The 21,584-nt window shown below is 46.6% G+C and overlaps 1 protein-coding gene across 2 annotated transcripts; it reads right to left on the bottom strand.

The window, feature by feature from the left end:
• Positions 1–1,286: 1,286 nt before the first annotated feature.
• POLDIP3 (DNA polymerase delta interacting protein 3) lies at positions 1,287–21,398 on the bottom strand. 2 transcript variants are annotated; one of them, XM_005293055.5, is made up of 9 exons: positions 21,205–21,398; positions 17,488–17,881; positions 13,598–13,675; positions 8,191–8,286; positions 6,817–6,999; positions 6,058–6,135; positions 4,888–5,017; positions 3,854–3,920; positions 1,287–3,393 (listed from the first exon to the last, which is right to left on the bottom strand). In XM_005293055.5, the coding sequence occupies exons 1-9, from the start codon at positions 21,309–21,311 to the stop codon at positions 3,219–3,221; spliced, it is 1,308 nt and encodes a 435-aa protein (XP_005293112.2). In that variant the 5' UTR covers positions 21,312–21,398; the 3' UTR covers positions 1,287–3,218. The 2 variants fall into 2 exon arrangements, with proteins under 2 accessions (XP_005293112.2, XP_005293113.2); XM_005293056.5 differs by having other exon boundaries at positions 13,598–13,672.
• Positions 21,399–21,584: the final 186 nt, after the last annotated feature.

The following is a 21,584-nucleotide window of genomic DNA, read 5'->3' as shown; positions in this document are numbered from 1 at the left end:
TTTTGGAGCCTTGAGGCTGCATTTTTATCAGGAAGATAAACCTTGAAAGCTTGTCACCATGTAGGTTCTGTTTACATGCTTGCTTAGTGGTCAGTGGCAGTTCTAGGGCTTGTTGCTCCACACAGTCCTGATGGTCTTAGCCAGGCTGAAGACCACCATGTTTCTTGTCAAATGGGAAAAGGAAGGTAAGCATCCACGTAAAGAGGCTTTGCAATGCAGACAACTCAAGTCTCCTGTCCTAAGGAGGCCATGATGGGCTGGGTAAATACACCACCACAGAACATATGGATGTTTAAAAATAAGGATGCAGCACAGGAATTCTTGTGGTTCTCATCAAACACACACACTCCACCACCTGGAAGGTCAGCGGCCTTATAGACATTTCCTCTGTCCTGATAGAAATATTATTACTGGGAGAAAAGGACAGACAAAAGTTTTCCGAGGCAGGCAGGACAGTTGTGCTACTGTGTAAGGTTCCCAAGTTCTTGTTGCCTTATTTATATTGCAGTAGCACTAAAAGACCTTACTCGGGTTCAGGGCCCATTGGGCTCGGTGCTGTCCCTGCTCCAAAAAGATTACTGTGTAAATGAACACTGGAACAGATTTTCCCCTCCATTGTTACAACTGTTGTAGACCTCCATGAAGTGAGAATTGCCAAAAGGGTCAGACAGTGCATAGTTAGGATCTACTCTTTAATTAAATGTTTGTTGTGAGCTTAGTGCTCCTGAAAGATATCTACAAGACCTGTAAACTGAAGGCCTCTCTCAGAACAGGTATGGAGGAGACAGCAGCAATGCAAGTTTCTCCACATCATCTCACCAATATATTTCAACCCTGAGGGTTGTTCAGTCTCAAAGCTCCATTCATTCTTTTGCCTTCAAGCTGCCAATAATGTGGACTGACAGTGTCCATTTTGTTAGTGTGGCTACCTAGCTACTAAAAATTAGACCAAGACAACCAATCTCATTTCACATCATAGGACAGCAGCCAGCTATCACTATCAGCTGGTAATAATTCTGCTGACATAGTGAGCTGGGCTGAACTTCAGCACCAAAGTTGTAAGGCTTTGTCATATTAGTACCAATTGCCTGAGTTGAGCCAGGATTGCACTCTCCTCCCACTGCCCCACCTTGTGCTTAACTATGTATGGCATTCACTGAACCAACATTACTGATTTGAGACTTCCCAACTTCTTTCTACCACTGAAGCAGTAGGCTTGATTCAAAGTTCAACTGACCTGGCCTCTGTCAATTTCCTCAGTGTCTTAAGAAGTTTAGAATCCAATCTCTGTATAACAAACATTTATTCTGAAACAGATAATACATAGTCTTCTCCCACCCCTAACACTCCCTTCTCCCACCCCCTTTTATTAAAACACAGATGTCTGACGGGTGATCTAAAAGAGGAACAATTGGTGTCTTAAACCCTTCCCCCACACACTTGCAGTTCACAAGAAGCATCCCCGATAACTGCAGTTATTTTCCAGATACAATGAGTACTCAGAAAAGCAAGTTCTGTTGAGTTCTCAGTTCTTTCCATGGCTACAAGTGATATGGCATGAGAGAGGAATGGTTTGTAGCCGCCGGACAGAACAAAGAGTTTGCACAAAACAAAAGTGCAAAAGAAACATAGGGTCCACCAAGAAATGGAGTCTGAATCTACAATGGTACTGGACAGAGTTCACTAAAGAATGTCAGCAGTGCTGACTAGAATTGGTTAGTTTCATAGCTGGAAGGATCAAGTTCAAACTTCAGCCAGATTTTGGGGTGGTTTTCACTTCCCTCTTTTCTCATAATACAATTGAAACTAATAGAGTTAGAGCTACCTGGATTTCCCAGTTTTCACTGGGTTAATGCTATGCTAACAGTGGGAGCACGGCAAGTGCCACCTAGTGGCCAATGGCTCATCACAAACAAACAGTCCCTCCTTGGAAGGTACATTCTTGTGGCTCTATCTGGGGCTTGCTTGGTTTCCATGCTCTCCTCTCTGCTGTATCCCTTACACTGGTTTCCCAACAGCTATCCCTCTGAGGTCATGAAGTGCCTCTACCATCCTTCCAGCCCATGTACATGAGCAGCTGTTCTGCATAGCAGCCAAGCATAGCTCACGTGGAGCCCTTTTACAATTGATACTACTTCAGAGCAGGTGGACAAGAGGATTATTTCCTACATATTAGTACATGACTTACTCCCCAACCCACTCCTCTCCATAAAATTGGACTGGAGATGCTAGAAGGACTTCCCAGTCCCCACCCCACCCACTAAAAAAGCTCATGTCCCTACATGGACAGCAGGGATTGGGAGAACATGATATGATTCAACCTAATTGGAAGGGAAACACTTGATTTCTAGTGTTTCTGGTCAAAGTCCCTGCTCTCACATGAAGTTAGTCCAGAAAGAGGAAGGAACGGGCAGATCACCCTGGGGTACCCTAAGGAGCGGATATATTCACGTTACACAGAAGCCTGAGCTATTTTCTCCCCCGCAGTGTGTTACTGAATGTTGAACTTCACCAGGACAATAGCAGAGGCTTAACTGTGACAGCAGATTAGATGCGGTATGTCTGCACTTGTGCATATATCCTCCCCACAGCCCAAACTCTTCCATCAGCTGATAAACAGGGGAGCTGGATTCTTCTCAGTGCCTCCAAGTGTCACAGCTGCTGATCAGCAAAGCATCTAACAGCCAGGCAGAAGTTGTATCCTACCAGGTGCACGTGAGATAAAACTGTCAAAATGCTACTTGCTTCCGAGCATCACACCTGGCTCCACCCCAAATGCAGCAGTTTTAAAAATTAAATCTGGTATCAAGCGATAATAACAGAGGGGCTTCACCTTTCGGTCAGAGGTTGTTAGCCGGAGGACAAGAGGTTCTGTTTATCATTCCTCTTCCCTCAAAGTCTCTAGGTGCACTTTTAATAGCTGGCCACAAGGGGGCGTAGAGCAAAAGAGGGAGTTACATGGGTCTATGCTTGGTAATATATCTCACTGGCAGAAGGGGGAGGTTATTCTCTTGGAAAAATGTGGAAGAAAACTCCAACTATGAAAACAGAAAATACACACATGAGAGGGAACACTACTGTACAGGAAGGTAGCGATCATAGAAAACAAAAAACACAAGGTGGGCAAACACAGTAACACCTGCGCTCCCACGTGATTCTCCCCATTCCATGCCTTCAGCAAGTTTTCCAGTCCACTGCTCGCCTCCACTCTTCTCTTCTCAGAGTTTGATTTTGAATTCTGTGGGCTGCACAGAGACAGAGGCCGCCGAGGATTTGAAGAGCGCCTTCAAAATGGTGTCAGGGTCCACCTCAGCTGGCGGATTTGAGGAGGCAGCTGCACTCGACCGCCGTGGTTCTACTTCCTTCTTCACAGAGGGGGTGTCGCTTAATCGACTGCATGATGAAAAACAGACACAATAGTTAACCTCACATTACAATAAGTCTAGAGCAGCCTCAGAAGCTACTGTTCCCCCTCCAAGACATTGGGCGTGGCTTAAGATATGCTTTCGGCCGTGGAAGGGTTCTGGTCCCAGCCTCTCATTCCTGAGCCAGCAGGGGCTACGGATGCTATGGAAACAGACTGCAGCACACTCAACTCAGGTGCATGCGAAGGGAACGCTGGCACTGATGGGCTGTGGAAGGAGTCCCATCTTGTTTTCCTTGAGTGGAAAGGCAGCGGCTGCAACCCAGCACTAGGTGCAGCTGAAGGGGTGTAGGTGAGAAAGGGCTACCGAGGATTTTCTTGTGAGAAGATTTTACCATGGAAAAATTTTCCTCCTGCACCTCACCTCAAAAAGTCCTCCCCAAAACAGAACCTGCAAATTCTTTTGGCTCTTCCACCCTGAGCACTTACAGCAAGATTGGCTGATCTGATGTGATGACATTCCCATTCATGTGAAGGTTGCACTTCATTGGCTGCCCTAAAAAAAACCCAAAACCAAATTTCATATCCCCAGCAAGGCAAGACCCCAGAAGTATTACACTGACGTGCAGACAGAGGTGAGCGGACGCAGCCCCACACATTGGGGAATTGTGGGGAGCCATTAGAGACAGCAGCTTCACTCTTGAGTCATGGCAAAGTCAGAGCACTTGCAAGCAGCAGCGGAGCTAGCGTAAGAGCTTAATGCAATTACAACACTCTAGCACCGGCATAACAGCTGGCCGAGCAATTACAGAGTAGGCTGCAATGGTTTAGCAAAGATGCAGGAGAATCTCCGGTTCTGAGCTGCTTGCACCGTAAGTGACTTTGCTCGCTAGGATAAAGTTACAAGAGCCATCAATCCTCAAGCTCAAGGGCAAAGAGCAAGTGAATAACCATCTAGAGTCAGCAATGAATTTCCATCTACAATAATACATCAGTAAATTGTATTAGCTGAATCACTGTACTATTCAAAATCCGTACAGAGACTGATATTCATTTTTGCATATTTCAGAATTGCTTTGGATGTGCCTTGAGGCCTTTGCAAAAAACAGGGGTTCCTTATACTACACAAGCAGGGACATTATGCCTTCCTGTGAAGTGTCCACCATTGGCTGGGGTCAGAGACAGGATACTGGATTAGATGCACCAATAGTTTTATCTGGTGGGAAGAATTTTGTGTTTTTAACTTCAGCGGAAGCCAGATGCAACCTTTGAGCTAGACCTCTCCCCTAGGGAAATAGATTTTGAAAACAACGCTGATGGACAGTGGAGATACTCAACTACCTACATAAAACCTGTAGCATTGAACCCCAGCCCCCTTCGTCCAGCTCTCAGTAGCATTTCCTGACACACACTCTCCTTGAGCAGCACCAGAAGACTCTGAATTACAGTCTGAAATCTGCACCGAGCTGGAAAGCCTTTGATTGATTCATGCACCCCACCTTCAACTCCAGCCTCAAACTTACCATCTAAGCATCTGTTGTTGTATTTCTTATATGCTGTGATGGCATCTTCCTTCTTCACAAAAACCACTTCAGCCACTCCAGGGTGCACGAGACGGGCCCGCTTTAGAGCGCCACACACACAGAACAGCTCCTGAGGACAGACAGAAGGTCATGGCTGTGGTTGCTGTCAGTGCCACATTAGAGTTACTGCTTTGATCTGATGGTCTTACCATGGTGGGCCAGGCTCAGAAAGAGGGCCCCCACATCCACAGTTGAGTAGTTCAAGACTCTGGGAGTGAAATAGCTAGCAATCTAGAGATACCTACTATGATATAAGTCAGTGGTGGGCAACCTGCGACCCATCAGGGTAATCTGATTGTGGGCAGCGAGACATTTTGCTGATGTTGACCGTCCACAGGCACGGCCCCCTGAAGCTCCCAGTGGCTGCGGTTTGTCGTTCCTGGCCAATGGGAGCTGCAGGAAGCATTAGACCGCCAGGATGTGCTGGCTGCCGCTTCCCGCAACTCCCATTGGCCGGGGATGGCAAAAGCGACCACTGGGAGCTGCGGGGGGCAGTGTCTGCGGATGGTCGACGTCAGCAAAATGTCTCGGGGCCCGTAATCAGATTACCCTAATGGGGATGAAGCGTTCAAGGTTACTTTAGTCATACCATAGGAAATAACTGAAAGAATTCATAGCATAGGAAATAACTGGAGTTAAATCCAATAACCCCCCTCTGTCTAACTGAAGGAGAAAGGAAGGTTTTTCCAAAGTGGGATTACAAGGATTTCCACGTTTTTCATTTCTGAAAGGAACATGAATTAAAATTCTAATCGGCCGGGGGCCTATGTTTAGTGCTCAGGGGCTGGGAGCACAAGGGAGGCTTACTATGTGGAAGTGCTGTGGAGGTTTTGGGTGTGGAGGGTGGGCAGTAGAAGGGTGAGAACAATGCCATGTATCCCTTGATATCAACTCCTCCAGCCAACTAGAGATGGTCTCAATGCACCCTAAAAGGGATTTTTCTTCAGCATAAAGGTTAAGAAGTGGAAGGTAGGGAACTCTCAGAACTCTTCCAAAAAACAAATGCCAACCCCTGCACCAACACAAAATGTGGCTAGTGCAATCAAATCTATGGAGAGGGACATGGGGGAAATTCTAGCCACAAAGAGCTCAGCAATAAATGGCACTCACAACAATGTCTTCCTCTGTGACTCTGAGGTGCAGATTGTTCACAGTCATCTTTGTACCTTCCAAAGGGCTGAACACCGGCTGCCAACACAAAGAAGAGCATATCATATGCAGAAGGACAGAGTAAAAGATATCAGAGAAGACATCATGGCAGAGAAAGCATGAATAAACTGAAGCAAATAGGGCCCTAGGGAAGGCAAATGGGAGAAGGGAAAGGGGAAAAAACAATGTTGAGAAACTAAGACGGTACTAAGCTCCCTCAAACCCAGCCCAACTGATCTTTGCAGATAAAGCCCATCTTTCCTGCTGATAGGTCTCTGAAGTAGTTTTTCCATCTCAACCCCAAGTGTGACAATTAGTTTAGCCCTGCACATGTAAACAGTCAGTTAAATCCCACTGGTCCCTGAAGTCACCATTGGTGTCGAAGTAACCACCCATTTCTTATCTTTTATCCTAGTAACATGGATTTTGCCAGGACTTCTGGGGGACAGAAAATTCAACAAAAGCATCAAGATGGGAAGCCCACACGTTCCCTCTTCTTACTGTTTAGCAATAAATGAGGATTCATAGACAGATTCAGCTTTAAAATGCCTGGAAGTGGGTTCTAATCACCTAGATTGGCTTGACCCTCTAAGTAACAAATCCCATGTTGAGGGTGTGGGAGGGAGATGTCGAGGCGAGCTCTCCCTCCAGCCCATCTAGACAGATTTTAGAGGTGTGGAGGGTCTCCAATAGAAGGCAGACCCCTTATCCTGTACTCACCTCAACAGGTGCTGGTTCTTTTGGTGGTTCCTCCTTGGTCACCAAGGTCCGGGACATGTTTGTCAGGGCCTTTGTCCGAATGGGAGAAAGAGGTGCTGGGGGGGCTGTATAGGTGTCATTCTGGACCACTTTGGTGAGGGGGACCGTCTTGGAAAGAGAGAACTTATTGCCACTCAGTCCAGCCTAAACAAAGGGTGAATAACAGCATCCTTGAAAGATGTAACCTTCTCAATCAAAAACCCCTTTTCAGGCAGCAATAGCCATGGAGAGTTACCAACACACACTGAGTTGCTGTCACACTCTCCCAGTCCGACGACTTTATGTGCTACTGGAGACTCTCAGCAGCTCCATCCCTGGCTGGGGAAAATAAGCTAAAGCACTTAGGGATGCATTTAGCCTAAAAGACAGTCGTCACCACTCCTTGCAGACAAGCACTGTTAAAAGGTACTTGTTTTCACATTGCAGTAGTAAAGCTCAGTTAAGAAGGATTTTCATTTTACATCATTCATCCTGAAGATCCCAAAGCATTTTTCAAACTGCCTGCAGAGATCACTCATCCATTAAGATTCAACTATCTATGGGCTAGAATGCAGTGGCCATTCTTCTCCAGAAACACTAACCTAGTATCACAGGAAGAGATGTGAAGAATAACATCTCCAGTTGCAAGCTGCTTGGGGAGTTTTAGGTCAGCAGAATATAATGATCATGCTTGGAATGTGGTCAGTGTATTGGAACTAACATCTCTACTCTTGCAAAAAAACATCCAGGAATTTTTAATGACCTCAAGTGGTCAGGAGCTCAGTTTTAAATCTTAGTCAGATGCTGGCAACTCCAGGAGTTAAGTGGCATTGATTCAGCACTGACTTAGATGGACCAAACCAGATTGCGTGCGCCAGGACAGCCACATCTATTTGCCTGCTTTTCCACCCTCCCCCAGATCGTTGGTGCCTGCTGATAGGCAGCCAGCTGCAATTTTGCAATGCAAGAGGATCTCTCTCTCTAGTTGTCCAGGCTGGGATCAGTGGGACCAGAAAGTTTCCACTACTCGCATGCTCAGGCAATGATGAGCCAGGTTCAAGGAACTATTCCCCACAAGGGGAAGACAGCCAAAAGCCAACATGCAGGAATCTCCTACCAGTGACGGTAAGCAGTCATTCTGGCTTGTAACACTGTATGGAGCCCAAAGGGGACTCCTTTGACCTGCAAGGTAAAGCTGGAAGCACAGGCATGAAGGGAAGGGAGGGGCTGAGGGCAAACACATTCCAAGGGGATCTTTTACATACTTTAAAAGAACATAAGCCCTGTAAAGCTGCAGCCTGCGTGTCCACCCAAGGTGAGCATGGTGTGGTGGGGACTGTTGAGACACTCCCTTACCGCGTTGTGCAGGAAGCTGTTTGTGGTGGTGATTTTCATCTGTTTGCTAGGAAGGGGAGATACGCTTTCATCATCATCTTCCATGTCATACAGGCCCTAAAGACAAACAGCAAGCAAACAATAGTCTCACAAGGGCGTGGTTTTACTTTAGATGGCACCTTGCCCATCACCTTCCTCTCCCCATCTCCAGTCTTCTGAGGAACAGACCTGCTCACTGTCAGAGAGATGGTAGCAACAACCCCTCTCTGTGCCTTGCTCCTGCCCTCACAACTCAGTGACAAAGAGCTGAGGTTGGATAAATCTGATTCAAAAAGCAAGTGAACACAAGAATGCCCTCGCATGTGACCTCTTCCTCAGGGATGCCACAGCAAAGAGAGTTCTCCAGAAATACTGCAGCTACACAGAGATTTCTGAATCCCTAGATATTATGTGGACTCATGGACAACATTAATACAGTGAAGAGTTAGTGCCTGCTGTTCCTTAGCATCCTGCCAGCTATCAGCCTAAAGCATATGTACATGACTTTTTGGTAAGCAGATGACTGCCAAATGCATAAGAGTCCAAAATTCCTTTTGAATAAACTGCATTCTTCAACACGCTAGATGCCTGTCCAGTCCCAGAAAACACTGTGCTGAGGAGGTCGACATACTTTGTTGCTGAATGAACAATTCATTTCCAAGCTTCGTTAGATGCTTTGAATCCCTACGCTCAACACTATGGGGAACTCCCAAATACTTTCATTACATTGTAGCCAATATTGTTTTTAAGGGGAAGCATAAATGCATATGGTTGTTTCCAAAACACAAAGCCAAGATACCTGCCCAAAGCGCTTATAATTCAACTCAAACACAAAGATATATGGTATATCTTGACTTTAGTAAAGCTTTTGATACTGTCTCGCATGACCTTCTCATAAACAAACTAGGGAAATGCAACCTAGATAGAGCTACTATAAGGTGGGTGCAAAACCGTTCCCAGAGAGTAGTTATCAGTGGTTCATAGTCATACTGGAAGGGCATAATGAGTGGGGTCCCACAGGGATCAGTTCTGGGTCTGGTTCTGTTCAATATCTTCACCAATGATTTAGATAATGGCATACAGAGTACACTTATAAAGTTTGCAAGCTGGGAGGGGTTGCAAGTGCATTGGAGGATAGGATTAAAATTCAAAATGATATGGACAAACTGGAGAAATGGTCTGAAGTACATAGGATGAAATTCAATAAGGACAAATGCAAAGTACTCCATTTAGGAAGGAACAATCAGTTGCACACATACAAAATGGGAAATGACTGCGTAGGAAGTACTGCGGAAAGGGATCTGGGGGTCACAGTGGATCACAAGCTAATTATGAGTCAACAGTGTAACGCTGTTGCAAAAGAAGTGAACACCATTCTGGGATGTATTAGCAGGAATGTTGTAAGCAAGACACAAGAAATAATTCTTCTGCTCTACTCTGGGCTGATTAGGCCTCAACTGGAGTATTGTGTCCAGTTCTGGGCGCCACATTTTAGGAAGGCTGTGGACAAACTAGAGAGTCCAAAGAGCGACAAAAATGATTAAAGGTCTAGAAAACATGACCTATGAGGGAAGATTGAAAAAACTGGGTTTGTTTAGTCTGGAAAAGAGAAGACAGAGGGGACATGATAACAGTTTTCCAGTACGTAAAAGGTTGTTACAAGGAGGAGGAAGAAAAATTGTTCTTAACCTCTGAGGAAAAGACAAGAAGCAATGGGCTTAAATTGCAGCAAGGGAAGTTTAGGTTGGACATTAGGAAAAACTTCCCATCAGGGTGGTTAAGCACGGGAATAAATTGCCTGGGGAAGTTGTGGAGTCTCCATCATTGGAGATTTTTAAGAGCAGGTTAGACCTGTCAGAAATGGTCTAGATAATACTTAGTCCTGCCATGAGTGCAGGGGACTGGACTAGATAACTTCTCGAGGTCCCTTCCAGTTCTGTGATTCTATACTCAGGGAAACAGTTCACAAAGTGTAGAGATCGGTGAAGAAAGGATCTGCAAAAGAAATGGGTTTAAGGAGGACACAGGTTCTGGTTGGGCACAGGAAATAGGAGTCTGTTCCAAGCATAAGGTGCAGTAATGAAGAAAGCATGAAGGCAAGAGATGCAGCAGGACTCATAGACTCATAGACTTTAAGGTCAGAAGGGACCATTATGATCATCTGGTCTGACCCCCTGCATGCTGCAGGCCATAAAACCGTCCCTACCCCTTCCCTGGACTCTGCTGCTGAAGTCCCCAATCCTGTTATTAGTGACTTCAATCGGCAGAGACCCTCCTGCTAGAGATCCCTGCCCCATGCTGCGGAGGAAGGCGAAAAACCTCCAGAGGCTCAGCCAATCTGCCCTGGAGGAAAATTCCTTCCCGACCCCAAATATGGCGATCAGTAAGACCCCGAGCATATAGGCAAGAGTCTCCATCCTGACCCCTGTTAGCCATTATACTATTTACCTACCATTGCTTGGTTTTCCTTGACTACTATGTTTTACCATTAAACCATTCCCTCCATAAACTTATCTAACTTAATCTTAAAACCAGACAGGTCCCTCGCCCCCACCGTTTCCCTCGGAAGGCCGTTCCAATATTTCACCCCTCTGACGGTCAGAAACCTTCGTCTAATTTCAAGCCTGAACTTCCCCACGGCCAGTTTATATCCATTTGTTCTTGTATCCACGTTAGTACTAAGCTGGAATAATTCTTCTCCCTCCCTTGTATTAATCCCTCGAATATATTTAAAGATAGCAATCATATCCCCTCTCAGCCTTCGCTTTGTCAGACTAAACAACCCAAGCTCCTCTAGTCTCCTTTCATACGACAGGTTTTCCATTCCTCTGATCATCCTAGTGTCCCTTCTCTGCACCCGTTCCAGTTTGAGTTCATCTTTTTTAAACATGGGAGACCAGAACTGCACACAGTACTCCAAATGAGGTCTCACCAGCGCCTTGTACAACGGAAGCAGGACCTCCTTATCCCTACTAGATATACCTCGCCTAATGCATCCCAAGACAGCATTGGCTTTTTTCACCGCCACGTCACATTGTCGACTCAGTCATCCTGCGGTCTACAAGGACCCCTAGGTCCTTCTCCTCTTCCGTTACTTCTAACCAATGCGTCCCCATCTTGTAACTAAAATTGTTATTAGTCATCCCCAAATGCATCACCTTACACTTTTCACTATTAAATTTCATCCTATTTCTGATACTCCAATTCACAAGCTCATTCAAGTCTCCCTGCAGGATATCCCTATCCTCCTCCGAATTTACAACGCCTCCCACCTTTGTATCATCCGCAAACTTTATCAGCCCACTCCTGCAATCGGTTCCGAGGTCAGTTATAAATAGATTAAATAAAATGGGTCCCAAAACCGAACCTTGAGGCACTCCACTAGTAACCTCCCTCCAACCTGACAGTTCACCCTTTAATACGACACGCTGCATTCTCCCCATTAACCAATTCCTTATCCACCTCTGGATTTTCATATCGATCCCCATGTTTTTCAGTTTAACCAATAATTCCTCATGGGGTACAGTATCAAACGCTTTACTGAAATCCAGGTATATTAGGTCCACCGCATTTCCCTTATCTAATAAATCCGTTACTTTCTCAAAGAAGGAGATCAGATTCGTTTGGCACGATCTGCCCTTCGTAAAACCATGTTGTAATTTATCGCAATTGCCACTAATCTCCAGGTCCTCAACTAGTTTCTCTTTCAGAATTTTCTCTAACACCTTGCACACTACAGATGTTAAACTAACCGGCCTGTAGTTACCCGGATCACTTTTTTTCCCTTTCTTGAAAATAGGAACCACATTAGCTATTCTCCAGTCTAACGGGACCACCCCCGAGTTTACAGATTCATTAAATATTATAGCTAACGGGCCTGCTATTTCCCGCGCCAATTCCTTCAATATTCTTGGATGAAGATCGTCCGGTCCTCCCGACTTAGCCCCATTAAGGTGTTCAAGTTTTGTTTCTACCTCGGATACGGTAATCCCCCATCCTGAATGCCCCTCTGTAGTGGTGCTAGTATCCCTAATACCTTCATTGGCCTCATTAAACACCGATGCAAAATATTCATTGAGATATTGCGCCATGCCTAGATTGTCTTTAATCTCCTCTCCGGCAATAGTCTTCAGCGGTCCCACTTCTTCTTTCTTTGCTTTCTTCCTATTTATGTGGCTGTAAAACCTCTTACTATTGCTTTTAATTCCCCTCGCTAGGTCCAACTCTACACGGCCTTTGGCCTTTCTCACTCTATCTCTACATTCTCTGACTTCACTTAGGTACATTTCCTTACTGATCCCTCCCCTCTTCCACTCTTTGTGGACTATAAGAAGAGGGATGGTTGGATGAAATGAGAGCAGAAGTGTTGGTAGGGATGGAGTTGTGAGGAACACTGAGGATGAGGACAAGGGGCTTGTATCTGATGTGGATGGAAAGGGAAAGTTGGTGGAATGCAGCAACATTGCCAGAAGAAAGGAAGAAAGAATTGTTCTAAGCAATGGCATTCTGGGCGTAAATTAAGAGGTAAGACCAAAGAAGGCCAGAGAGAAGGTAATTACACTAATCAAGGCAAGAGATGACCAAGCCGTGAAAAAGGTTTTACCATAGCTATGAAGAGGAAAAAATAGATTTGAGAGATATTGTAGAGGAAAACCCCAAAAGAAACAAGAGCCTGGTTACAGAAGAAGAGAGAGAAAAGCATCCAAGGTGATGAGAATGTTACAAGTCTGGCTGGCGCTAAAGCTTTCAAATGCAAATATGGTAAAGAAAGTGACAGTACAGAGTGCCAGATGTCTCCCTCAGACTTCCAGAGGAGGTGTGCTCAGTTAATGAACACAGGAACTACCAGGCTAAATCACAACGCTGGTCAACCTGATCCAGCATCCTGCCTTATCAGGGACTAGTATTCAGAACTTCTGAGAAAGGTGAACCCCCCACATAACACACCCGGTCATTTATGAACAAATCACAATCCCGATCCAGCCTAGCAGGCTGGATGTTGGACAAGATGGACCAACTGCATGATCTGGTGCAATATTACCAATGATTTTATCACAACAGTCTGGAGGGAAGGGAGACAGGAAAGGATTCTGCAAAGAAATTTTAAAATTCAGAAAGGCAAAAGTTGGAAAAACCACCCTGTGTTCTCAGAACTGTCATGTACAATAGCTACAATATAAAAGGCCCCTTTTATTTGACCTCTCCTCCTCCTGCCTTCTTTACAAGAAGGCACACGAGTCAAGCTGTGAAAGAACTTTCAAATTCCTCCCTTTCCAAGGTACTGGAACCCAGAGGAAAATGAAAGATGCCCCATCACATTTACTAATCCTTGGGGAAAACACATAATAACAAGTGGATAGTACCAATGCTGCCAGTGAATGGAACTCACCTGTCTCTGTGTGTGGTTGTTCACTACATTGATCCTCATTCCTGCAGGATGAGAGTGTCCTGGGGCTGCAGCCTTCTGCTGTGATATCAGAGGAAAGAAACAGCCAAAGTATTAACACCAGAATCTGCCATTGCCAATCTCAAAACAGGGCAGCCATTTGTTCATTCCAAGAATACTTAAACAAGACTCTCACCCCTGCTCTCCTATACACCATGGCACGACATGGTAGGACATCGAGACAAAGCCTCAGTTAGAAGGCACGGAAGAGACAGAATAATGCAGAATCCATTTTTTTTTCTGTAGTAAGTGTTCAGCATGATGCACCAGCCCAAAACAACAAAGGAATTAAGAGCTAAGGCCTAGGTAGAGGATTTATAACTGCCAATTATGTGAGCTTTGGCTCAAGATTAGTGGGAGATGAATTTAAAACCTACAAGGCTAAGATCAGACTTGTGCATATACAAATATTAAATACAGCTAAGTGACAGGATCTGCAGACTGCCCTTCTTTGGTGCTGTGGGGAGCAACCGTGCATATAACCACATTTTATGGTACTGCCCAGAAGCCTACACCCTAAGGATCAAAGTAATTCAAAAGTTCTGTTCTATATCAAGTATGAACTTAGCCCTGTTCTAGTATGAAGTTTTGCTTGAATCTAATGCTGCACAAGATGGTACAGCCGGTCCTTTCAGCAGTCTGACCAGTTACCCTGCGTGACTGGAATAAACCCAGGGGCTACAACTTCACCATTCCATAACTGAAGGCTCCTTTTCTGGAATATTGGGTATCTTAACAGTTTAGCAGCCATCTTTGAGAGCAGTATGTAACTTGCCCGGGACAATGGAGTTAATACTCCCTTTGCAAAAGTAGCATGGGAACTTTTAATAATCACAACCAGTCAGAGCCTGTTTTGCATTTCTAGAAGGCAGCATCTCCCGCAGCACAGCTCCCTCTAGCTCTATACTCTGACACTGATTCAGATTCAGAGAGAATGTCTTCCTTACTAAACCACCAACACCACTTCCTGCAGCACCCTGAGGTTTCCTTAGAGGCCTCTCATTCAGGTAATGATCAAGCTCAATCTTCCATTCATTTCGGATATCTGACAAGCTTGCATCCCAAGGCAACATGGCTGTCTGCCTGATGGGACCAGGACAGTTTAGTTTGTGGGTTGTGAGCAGGGACATTTGCAAACAGCTGGGAATTTTGGCAAAACCTGGGAAGAATCTTAGACCACGTGTAGGATTTCCTCTGTGGTTTTAATTATGTGATTTCATGTTCAGTTTTTAACTCTACTATGCACAATTCCAGCAGTTCTCAAACTGTGGGTCGGGACCCCAAAGTGGGTTGCAATCCCATTTTAATGGGGGTCACCAGGGCCAACATTAGACTTGCTGGGACCCAGGGCTGAAGCTGAAGTCTGAGCTCCCCCCCACAAGGGGCAGCGGGACTCGGGCTCCACCCCTCCCACTCCTGAGGTCATGTAGTAATTTTGTTGTCATAAGCGGGTCGCGATGCAATGAAGTTTGAGAAGCCCTGCACTACTCCTTAGTCAGCTCTGTAGGGCAAGAGGAGTCAGTCATAAATATCAGTAAGGTCATTAAAGTAGACCAAGTTTTCAGAAGGCACTTAAATCTTATAGTGTGCACTGCAAGAGTCTAATGCCTCACAGCTGAGAGCTCTGTACACAACCCTTTACCTTAACTGTCAAGGATTGCTGTAAGTGTCAACTATTTGAATAATCAAAGACTATGGGAAGCTTTACTGTACTATGATTAATGTATCACACTACCATGTGAGAGAGCCAGCCTCTATCCTTTGGTCCAGTCTCTCACTCCCCAGGCTGGCAAGGACTGGGAACTCTACAGAGATAATATGCAATTTCTCTGGTCTTTCTGAGGAAGGAGCATGTTAGGATGCTCTGAAGCAAAACCTGTAGATGAGGAAAGAGCTAGATCAATGGGCTCCAAAGAGAGTCTTATTCAGTCCTCCAAATTCAAGGGGGAAATGGCTTTTCCTAGCAGACATGGGAAGCAGCTGAGAAGTGAGGTTTTTACTCATGAAAGCTTATGCCCAAATAAATCTGTTAGTCTTTAAGGTGCCACCAGACTCCTTGTTGTTTTTTTAGCTGAGAAGAGTGGTCAGGTAAGAGATTCAGCAAAAGGTTTTGGTAGCTTTGGTGCTCGTCCTGAGGAGGAGGACAGTTTAGCAGACAGAAGGGGTCAGGATCAGGTTGTAAGTGCCTGTTATCATGTGCGGTGGTTTGCTGCTCTCTCCCAGCTCCTTTCCTTTTAGCTGTCCAGCATCCTCTCTTCCTTTACAGTGACATCGGGGTCTACTCACTGCACTAAGTGCACGTGTAGTTCATTGCGGAGCCTGGCAGGTGATAAGTGGCACTAGGGTCCAGCAAGGTTAGCTGAGATTCAAGTTACCTGAGGGCAGTGGTGGATTACCACACAGGTCCACAGAGCCTGTGCCCAGGAGCACCGGCCAATGTGAGAGCTCCTGCAGGAGCACTGCAACTCTGGCCCTGCCCCCTGCTTCTCCTCTCCCTCCAGGGTCCTGCCACCCTGCTCCTCCTCTTTCCCGAGGCCCCACCCGCTGGCCAGGCTGGCAGCCAGAGCCCGGTGAGCATATTCCCCCCTGCCTCCCTGTGCGAGGCTGGCCCGGGTCCTGCTGCTCACCCCCAAGCACCACCATTCCCCGCCCCACTCCCTTTTTGGCAAAACTGGCCATTTATCCCGTTTACTCTTGACAACTGATGATCAGTTGGCAAGAAAAAAATGGGACAAATGCCCAGTTTTGCCAAAAAAACTCAGGACATCTGGGGCAGGTCTTAAAGACGGGATTGTCCCAGCCAAATTGGGATGTATGGTCACCCTAGGCTGTACGAAGAGCCACCCAGGGAGCCTGGGCAGCTTTGGGGAGTCCTGGACTCTTCATTTACCTTGGGCAGGGGGATCAGGACTCCCCACAGCTTCCAGCCAGGCCACAGGGCCTTGGAGGGGACAGGGAGGAGCATGAGGCAGGGCCCATTAGCAGGGAGGAGCATGGGGGGCACAAATGTTCTTTGTGCCCAGGGCCCCAATAAATCTTAATCCACTTCTGCCTGAGGGTGGATGGGAAAGGTTGTACCCATGGCAAGGGGGTAAAGTCAGAGTTCAGTGAGCAGAGGAAAGATGGCAGGCCAATCAGTTGGTTATATTGAAACTGGGACAAAATCTGAGTTTTATAATTTGTCAAGTAACTAGGCCACTTCCTGAAAACGAGAACTTTCCTGCTAAAACAGATCATCATCAGCTTGTGCTGGAAAAGGGCTGGAATAGAAGAGTAGATGGGGGAAACGAAGACAAAAAATGTAGATATCTGTTATAAATGCAAATAACTGCATATTCTAACTTGTAATCTTATTCTTGCGGAGAGTCCTAGCCAATTAACAGAATATCCAACCACGCTGTCCAGATGGGTGTTTTGCTATGATGATCAGCAGTGTAGGAGTTAATGACGATACCTATATTTTCCTCAGATTTTTTCTGGGCAAGATGAGGGTGCTTCATACCTCTCAGTGCTACTACTTCAGTCTGTCTGAAGACTCAGAACGCTGCCTTGGTCACATGTAGAAGGTTTTATTGGCAACTAGAAGGACCAGAATAACTTTTGATTACATGAAAGCTCAGATTTTGCAGAAAACACTCTGAATACCAAAAATCCACAGACAGCATAAAACCAGGCATGCCTATTTCAGTGTCTGGGTTAAAATTCATCACTATGGTTCCCACACTCCTCCTCTGTGAGCATTTGGATTCATCTATCCAACCGGTATCATTGTAACTGGCCTGTCATAGCACAGATGGTGGGGATTGAGTGATAGGATAGCAGTGACTACCTACCTGAATTGTTTTGGTGATCTTCATGGCTGGGGTCACTGTACCCACGGCTGGACTTATAATTGCAGCAGTAGGAGCACTCCTTTTCAAGCTGATCTTCTCTCTGGCATCTATCACTTTGGTCACCTTCTCAGCAGGCACACTCTGCTGCTTGCGGGAATTCAGCATTTCCCGGGCATCCTGCACTTTCCCTTTGATTTTGAACCGAGCATCTTTCTGAAGCAGTTTCTCCCGAGCATCTTTAACTCCCAGTTTGTGTCGGGCATCAGTGAGGCCAATCTTTTGCCGGGCATCAAACGTCCGTTGGAAGCTGATGGTTGGCGTCGGTCTACTTAGAAGAGTTTGCTGAATCCCAATTCGAGATCGAATGCCTCCAAATACTGGTCTGCTGTTCAGTCTGGAAAAAGAAATTTCAGGCTGATAAAGTGGGTTGTAACATTAATGGAAGCATTTCTGCTGGTGCAAACAAAACCCTGTATTCCCAAACACAACCCCACGTATGCACGTGCATATTCAGAACAGCAGCAGAGTGATATTCCAATAGTCTATTTAATCTAAGGTCCGAGGTGTTTTATAAGCTGATTTATAAACTCTCTCTCTCGCTATATATATATATAGATATATGATATGCAAAAGGCAAAACAACAAGATTTTTAAAAATGGGTTCCTAAGTCCATACTTAAGCAGCTATAAATGCTGAACATACAGCAGCTCCCATCAAAGCCCTTATGACTTCAACGGTTATTTATTTTGGGGGAACCATGCAAGGATCAAAAGGACAGGAACAGCTTTCCATGCTTTTGGATTCAGCTTGTCCGTCAACATGTTCTTTGAAACACAATATGCCTGGTAGAAAAACAAAATTAACCTGTACTGACATCTTTTCAAGAATTCCTGTCAGACAGACACAAGTTATGTTTTCTTGAACTGCATGACCCTCGGATTTTAGGATGTGTGAGTGGTTTACGCCATTCTCACTTCAATTCACCCAATTCCAGTATTAGCATCTGAGCAGAATTATACAGACTGCTATCTACTTAATGCTGTTGAAATCAGTCAGGATTCTCTGTATTGAGGATTAAGTTAAATCAGTGTTTTCAAGAGAGCAAGGGTTAAAAAAAAAAAAAAAGTAAGTGGTATGATGACTGTCACTTTTCTGTAGAGAATCACTCCTGAAGTAACTGAATGATGCCCTAATACAGGAGAAACCAGTAACCACATCACTCCATATAACTCTGTTCCTGTTATTACAAATTCTACTTAACAGCTTGATTGTGACAAATAACATAAGAGTTATCACCTTCATAATGTTTGAGTGGGCAAGCAGATTTTACGCCTAGACTTTTGAATTTTCATGACAATCTTGCAAGCCTCTATTAAACAGTATTATACAGTAATACAAATGTATTCTGCTTGCCAAATACTAAGTAAGGCATATTAGCCGGATCAGAGAGCTTACAAGCTACGTCAGACACCATGAACAAGAAATAGACAAGGCACAAATGTTCAAGTAAGGGATGCTGTTGACAGATTACTGCTGAGCAAATGAAGGTTGAAAGGATTCCTGTTAAGAAGAGTTTTGAAAGAGAGAGGAAGTGCTTGGTGTAATAAACTGCATAAGACAGTTCCAAGCATGCAGGAAAGCATGAATGAAGGGACAAAGCCAAGGCCTTGGCTAGACTAGGATTTAAAAGTGTGTTAAAATGTACTAGCCAAGTAGTTCCTAATCTTTTGAGGCTCAGGATCCATTTGTAAATGTTTATGACCTGTCGCAACCCAGTAAATAGTCTGGGGGTGGAGGTCCTGGGGTGGTTTTAGTCAGATCCTGCCCGGGGGGGGTTGGGTCCTGCCCAGCACTCACCCCACAGTGGCAGTTCCTGTGCTGTGGGGCTGGCTGGGTTTGGCTCTCCGCTCCAGGCATTGCAACTTCTGGGGTTACAGTGCTGCTCAGGTTTGGTCCTGCCCCCGGGACTGGACCAAATTTGTGAGTGGAGTTCTGACCTGGCTCATAGGGTTACAGCGTGGCTCACTCAAATTTGGACTGTTGAGGCTCCCATCATCATGACAGCGGGGCCCTGGGACCCCAGAGGTTGTAGTGCCTGGTGCAGGGAGGCGAGCCCAGTCAGCCCTGTGGGACAGGAGCTGCCACACGACCCTTTGAAACATTCTCGCAACCCAATTTCTTGCAACCCAACCCATGGGTTGAGAAATGCTGCACTAGTCAATATGCGTAAGCTAACCTGTTTTAGAAGATGATGCTAGACAAAACAGTGTAGACTTCAACTCATCCACCTTAGCACATGTTCAAGTCTAATCTCTCCCCAAACTAAAACCATGGGAGTAGATTGTATTGCCTAGGAAGAGCACAGAGAGAGAAGAGAAGCATGGACAGGGCCTTGAGGGGCATCAAGTGTCTGAGGCAAAAAGGAAGGCCAAAAGCTGCCACAGGAGAAGGTAGCTGGGCAGGAAAATCAAGAAGGCACATAGGCCTTGTCTACACTAGATATATACTTGCTATGCTAAGAATCATTCTCACCTCTTAACTACCTTATAACAGTTCACATCCACAAGTACGCTGAATAGTTTTGCGGGTGTGATATCAACTGTACGAAGGAGACTATGATTTTTCAGATCTAAATTTCTGTTAATCCGAGTATCAGAGGGGTAGCGGTGTTAGTCTGGATCTGTAAAAAGCAACAAAGAGTCCTGTGGCACCTTAAAGACTAACAGATGTATTGGAACATGCGTCTGACAAAGTGGGCATTCGCCCACAAAAGCTCATGCTCCAATACATCTGTTGGTCTTTAAGGTGCCACAGGACTCTTTGTTGCTGTTTAGTCTGAATCATTTCAGCCTGAACTCCTGCCAGTGTGGGTGCGGACTAGCCCAAATGTTTAAACTAGTCCTTCCATGTCCCACTGCTTCTGGGAGCTGTGCCGGGAACTGCAGGCAGGGTACCCAAGAACACAGAAAATGTGAGGTCCTACACATAAAGCAGTGTATGCTAGCGTGGCTGCAGGGCAAACCTGCAACAGTTACTGAATCCTTTCAGCACGGCTAGTGTAGACTTGCTGAACCCTTTATGCTTAGCCTGGTTCAGTTCTCCAGTGTAGACAAAGCCGCAGTAGGGGAGGCCGAGAGAAGAGGAAAACAGCGGATCAGCAGTCTTGGGAGGTAGCAGGGGGATAAAAGCCCCAAGCAAAGCCCTTTGCCCTGGCAGGGAGGGGGCTTGCGCAGGCGGAGGCAGGAAGCTGGAGAGCTTAGGGGAGCACTGGGAAAGGGCAGGGCACCCCAAAGCGCCCCGTGGCAGCGCCGCCGATCGCCCGAGGGCACAGCGGCCCCCGCGCTAGGGGCTCAGTGGCCCCCATGGCACTGCCAGGCTGCCGGCCCCAGACGGGAGAGGCCGGTTCCGCACGCGCGGGGAGGGGGGGACGACTGCACCCCGGGGGGGGGGGGGGCGGGGAAGAAGCTGCCGCTCCCCAGCTGCCCCCCGCCCCGAATCTCCACCCCCCCCTCCGGCTCTGACTGACAACAAGGCCAGCCAATTAGCATCTAGATAGGGGTCCCAGGGGACAGCGACTAAGCCAATGGGAAGTCGGGGGTGTGAAGAGGAGGCGGGCGGTTTTGGAACAGGCCCGGGGCCGGGGCGATAGTGGGGCTCGGGGTCCTGCCGGTGACTCCCCGCCCCGGCGCGCTGCGTCCCGGCTCCCGGCCGCTCACCTCCCCTTCACAGTCACGCCGCGCTTCCGGATGAGCTCGTCCAGGGACAGGTCCGCCATCTTGTCGCGGGGCCCAGAGACAAGACGCAGCGAGCGAGGCCCGGACATGAGACTAAACTGCTTCCGCTTCCCCGCCCAGCTCCGCGCGGCAACGGCGCTGCGTCGCGCGACCCCTGCCGGGCGCGCGCTGCAAAGAGGACGAGAAGGAAAGGCGCGCGGTTCCCACGATCCTGTGCGGCCAAAGACTCTCATTTACATACGCGACGACGGTTACCCTGGTCGATTTCTACCCCGAAAACATCGCTCACGCTGAAAAGAGACACGGGTGGAAGCATCAGGAGGGTCTAGGACTGCGGCCTGGCTTGACCTGGATTCGGGGTG

The sequence above is a fragment of the Chrysemys picta genome, chromosome 1, assembly GCF_011386835.1.
Source record: "Chrysemys picta bellii isolate R12L10 chromosome 1, ASM1138683v2, whole genome shotgun sequence".
NCBI classification, from domain to species: domain Eukaryota; kingdom Metazoa; phylum Chordata; order Testudines; family Emydidae; genus Chrysemys; species Chrysemys picta.
This window is presented reverse-complemented; position numbering and strand designations above follow the sequence as displayed.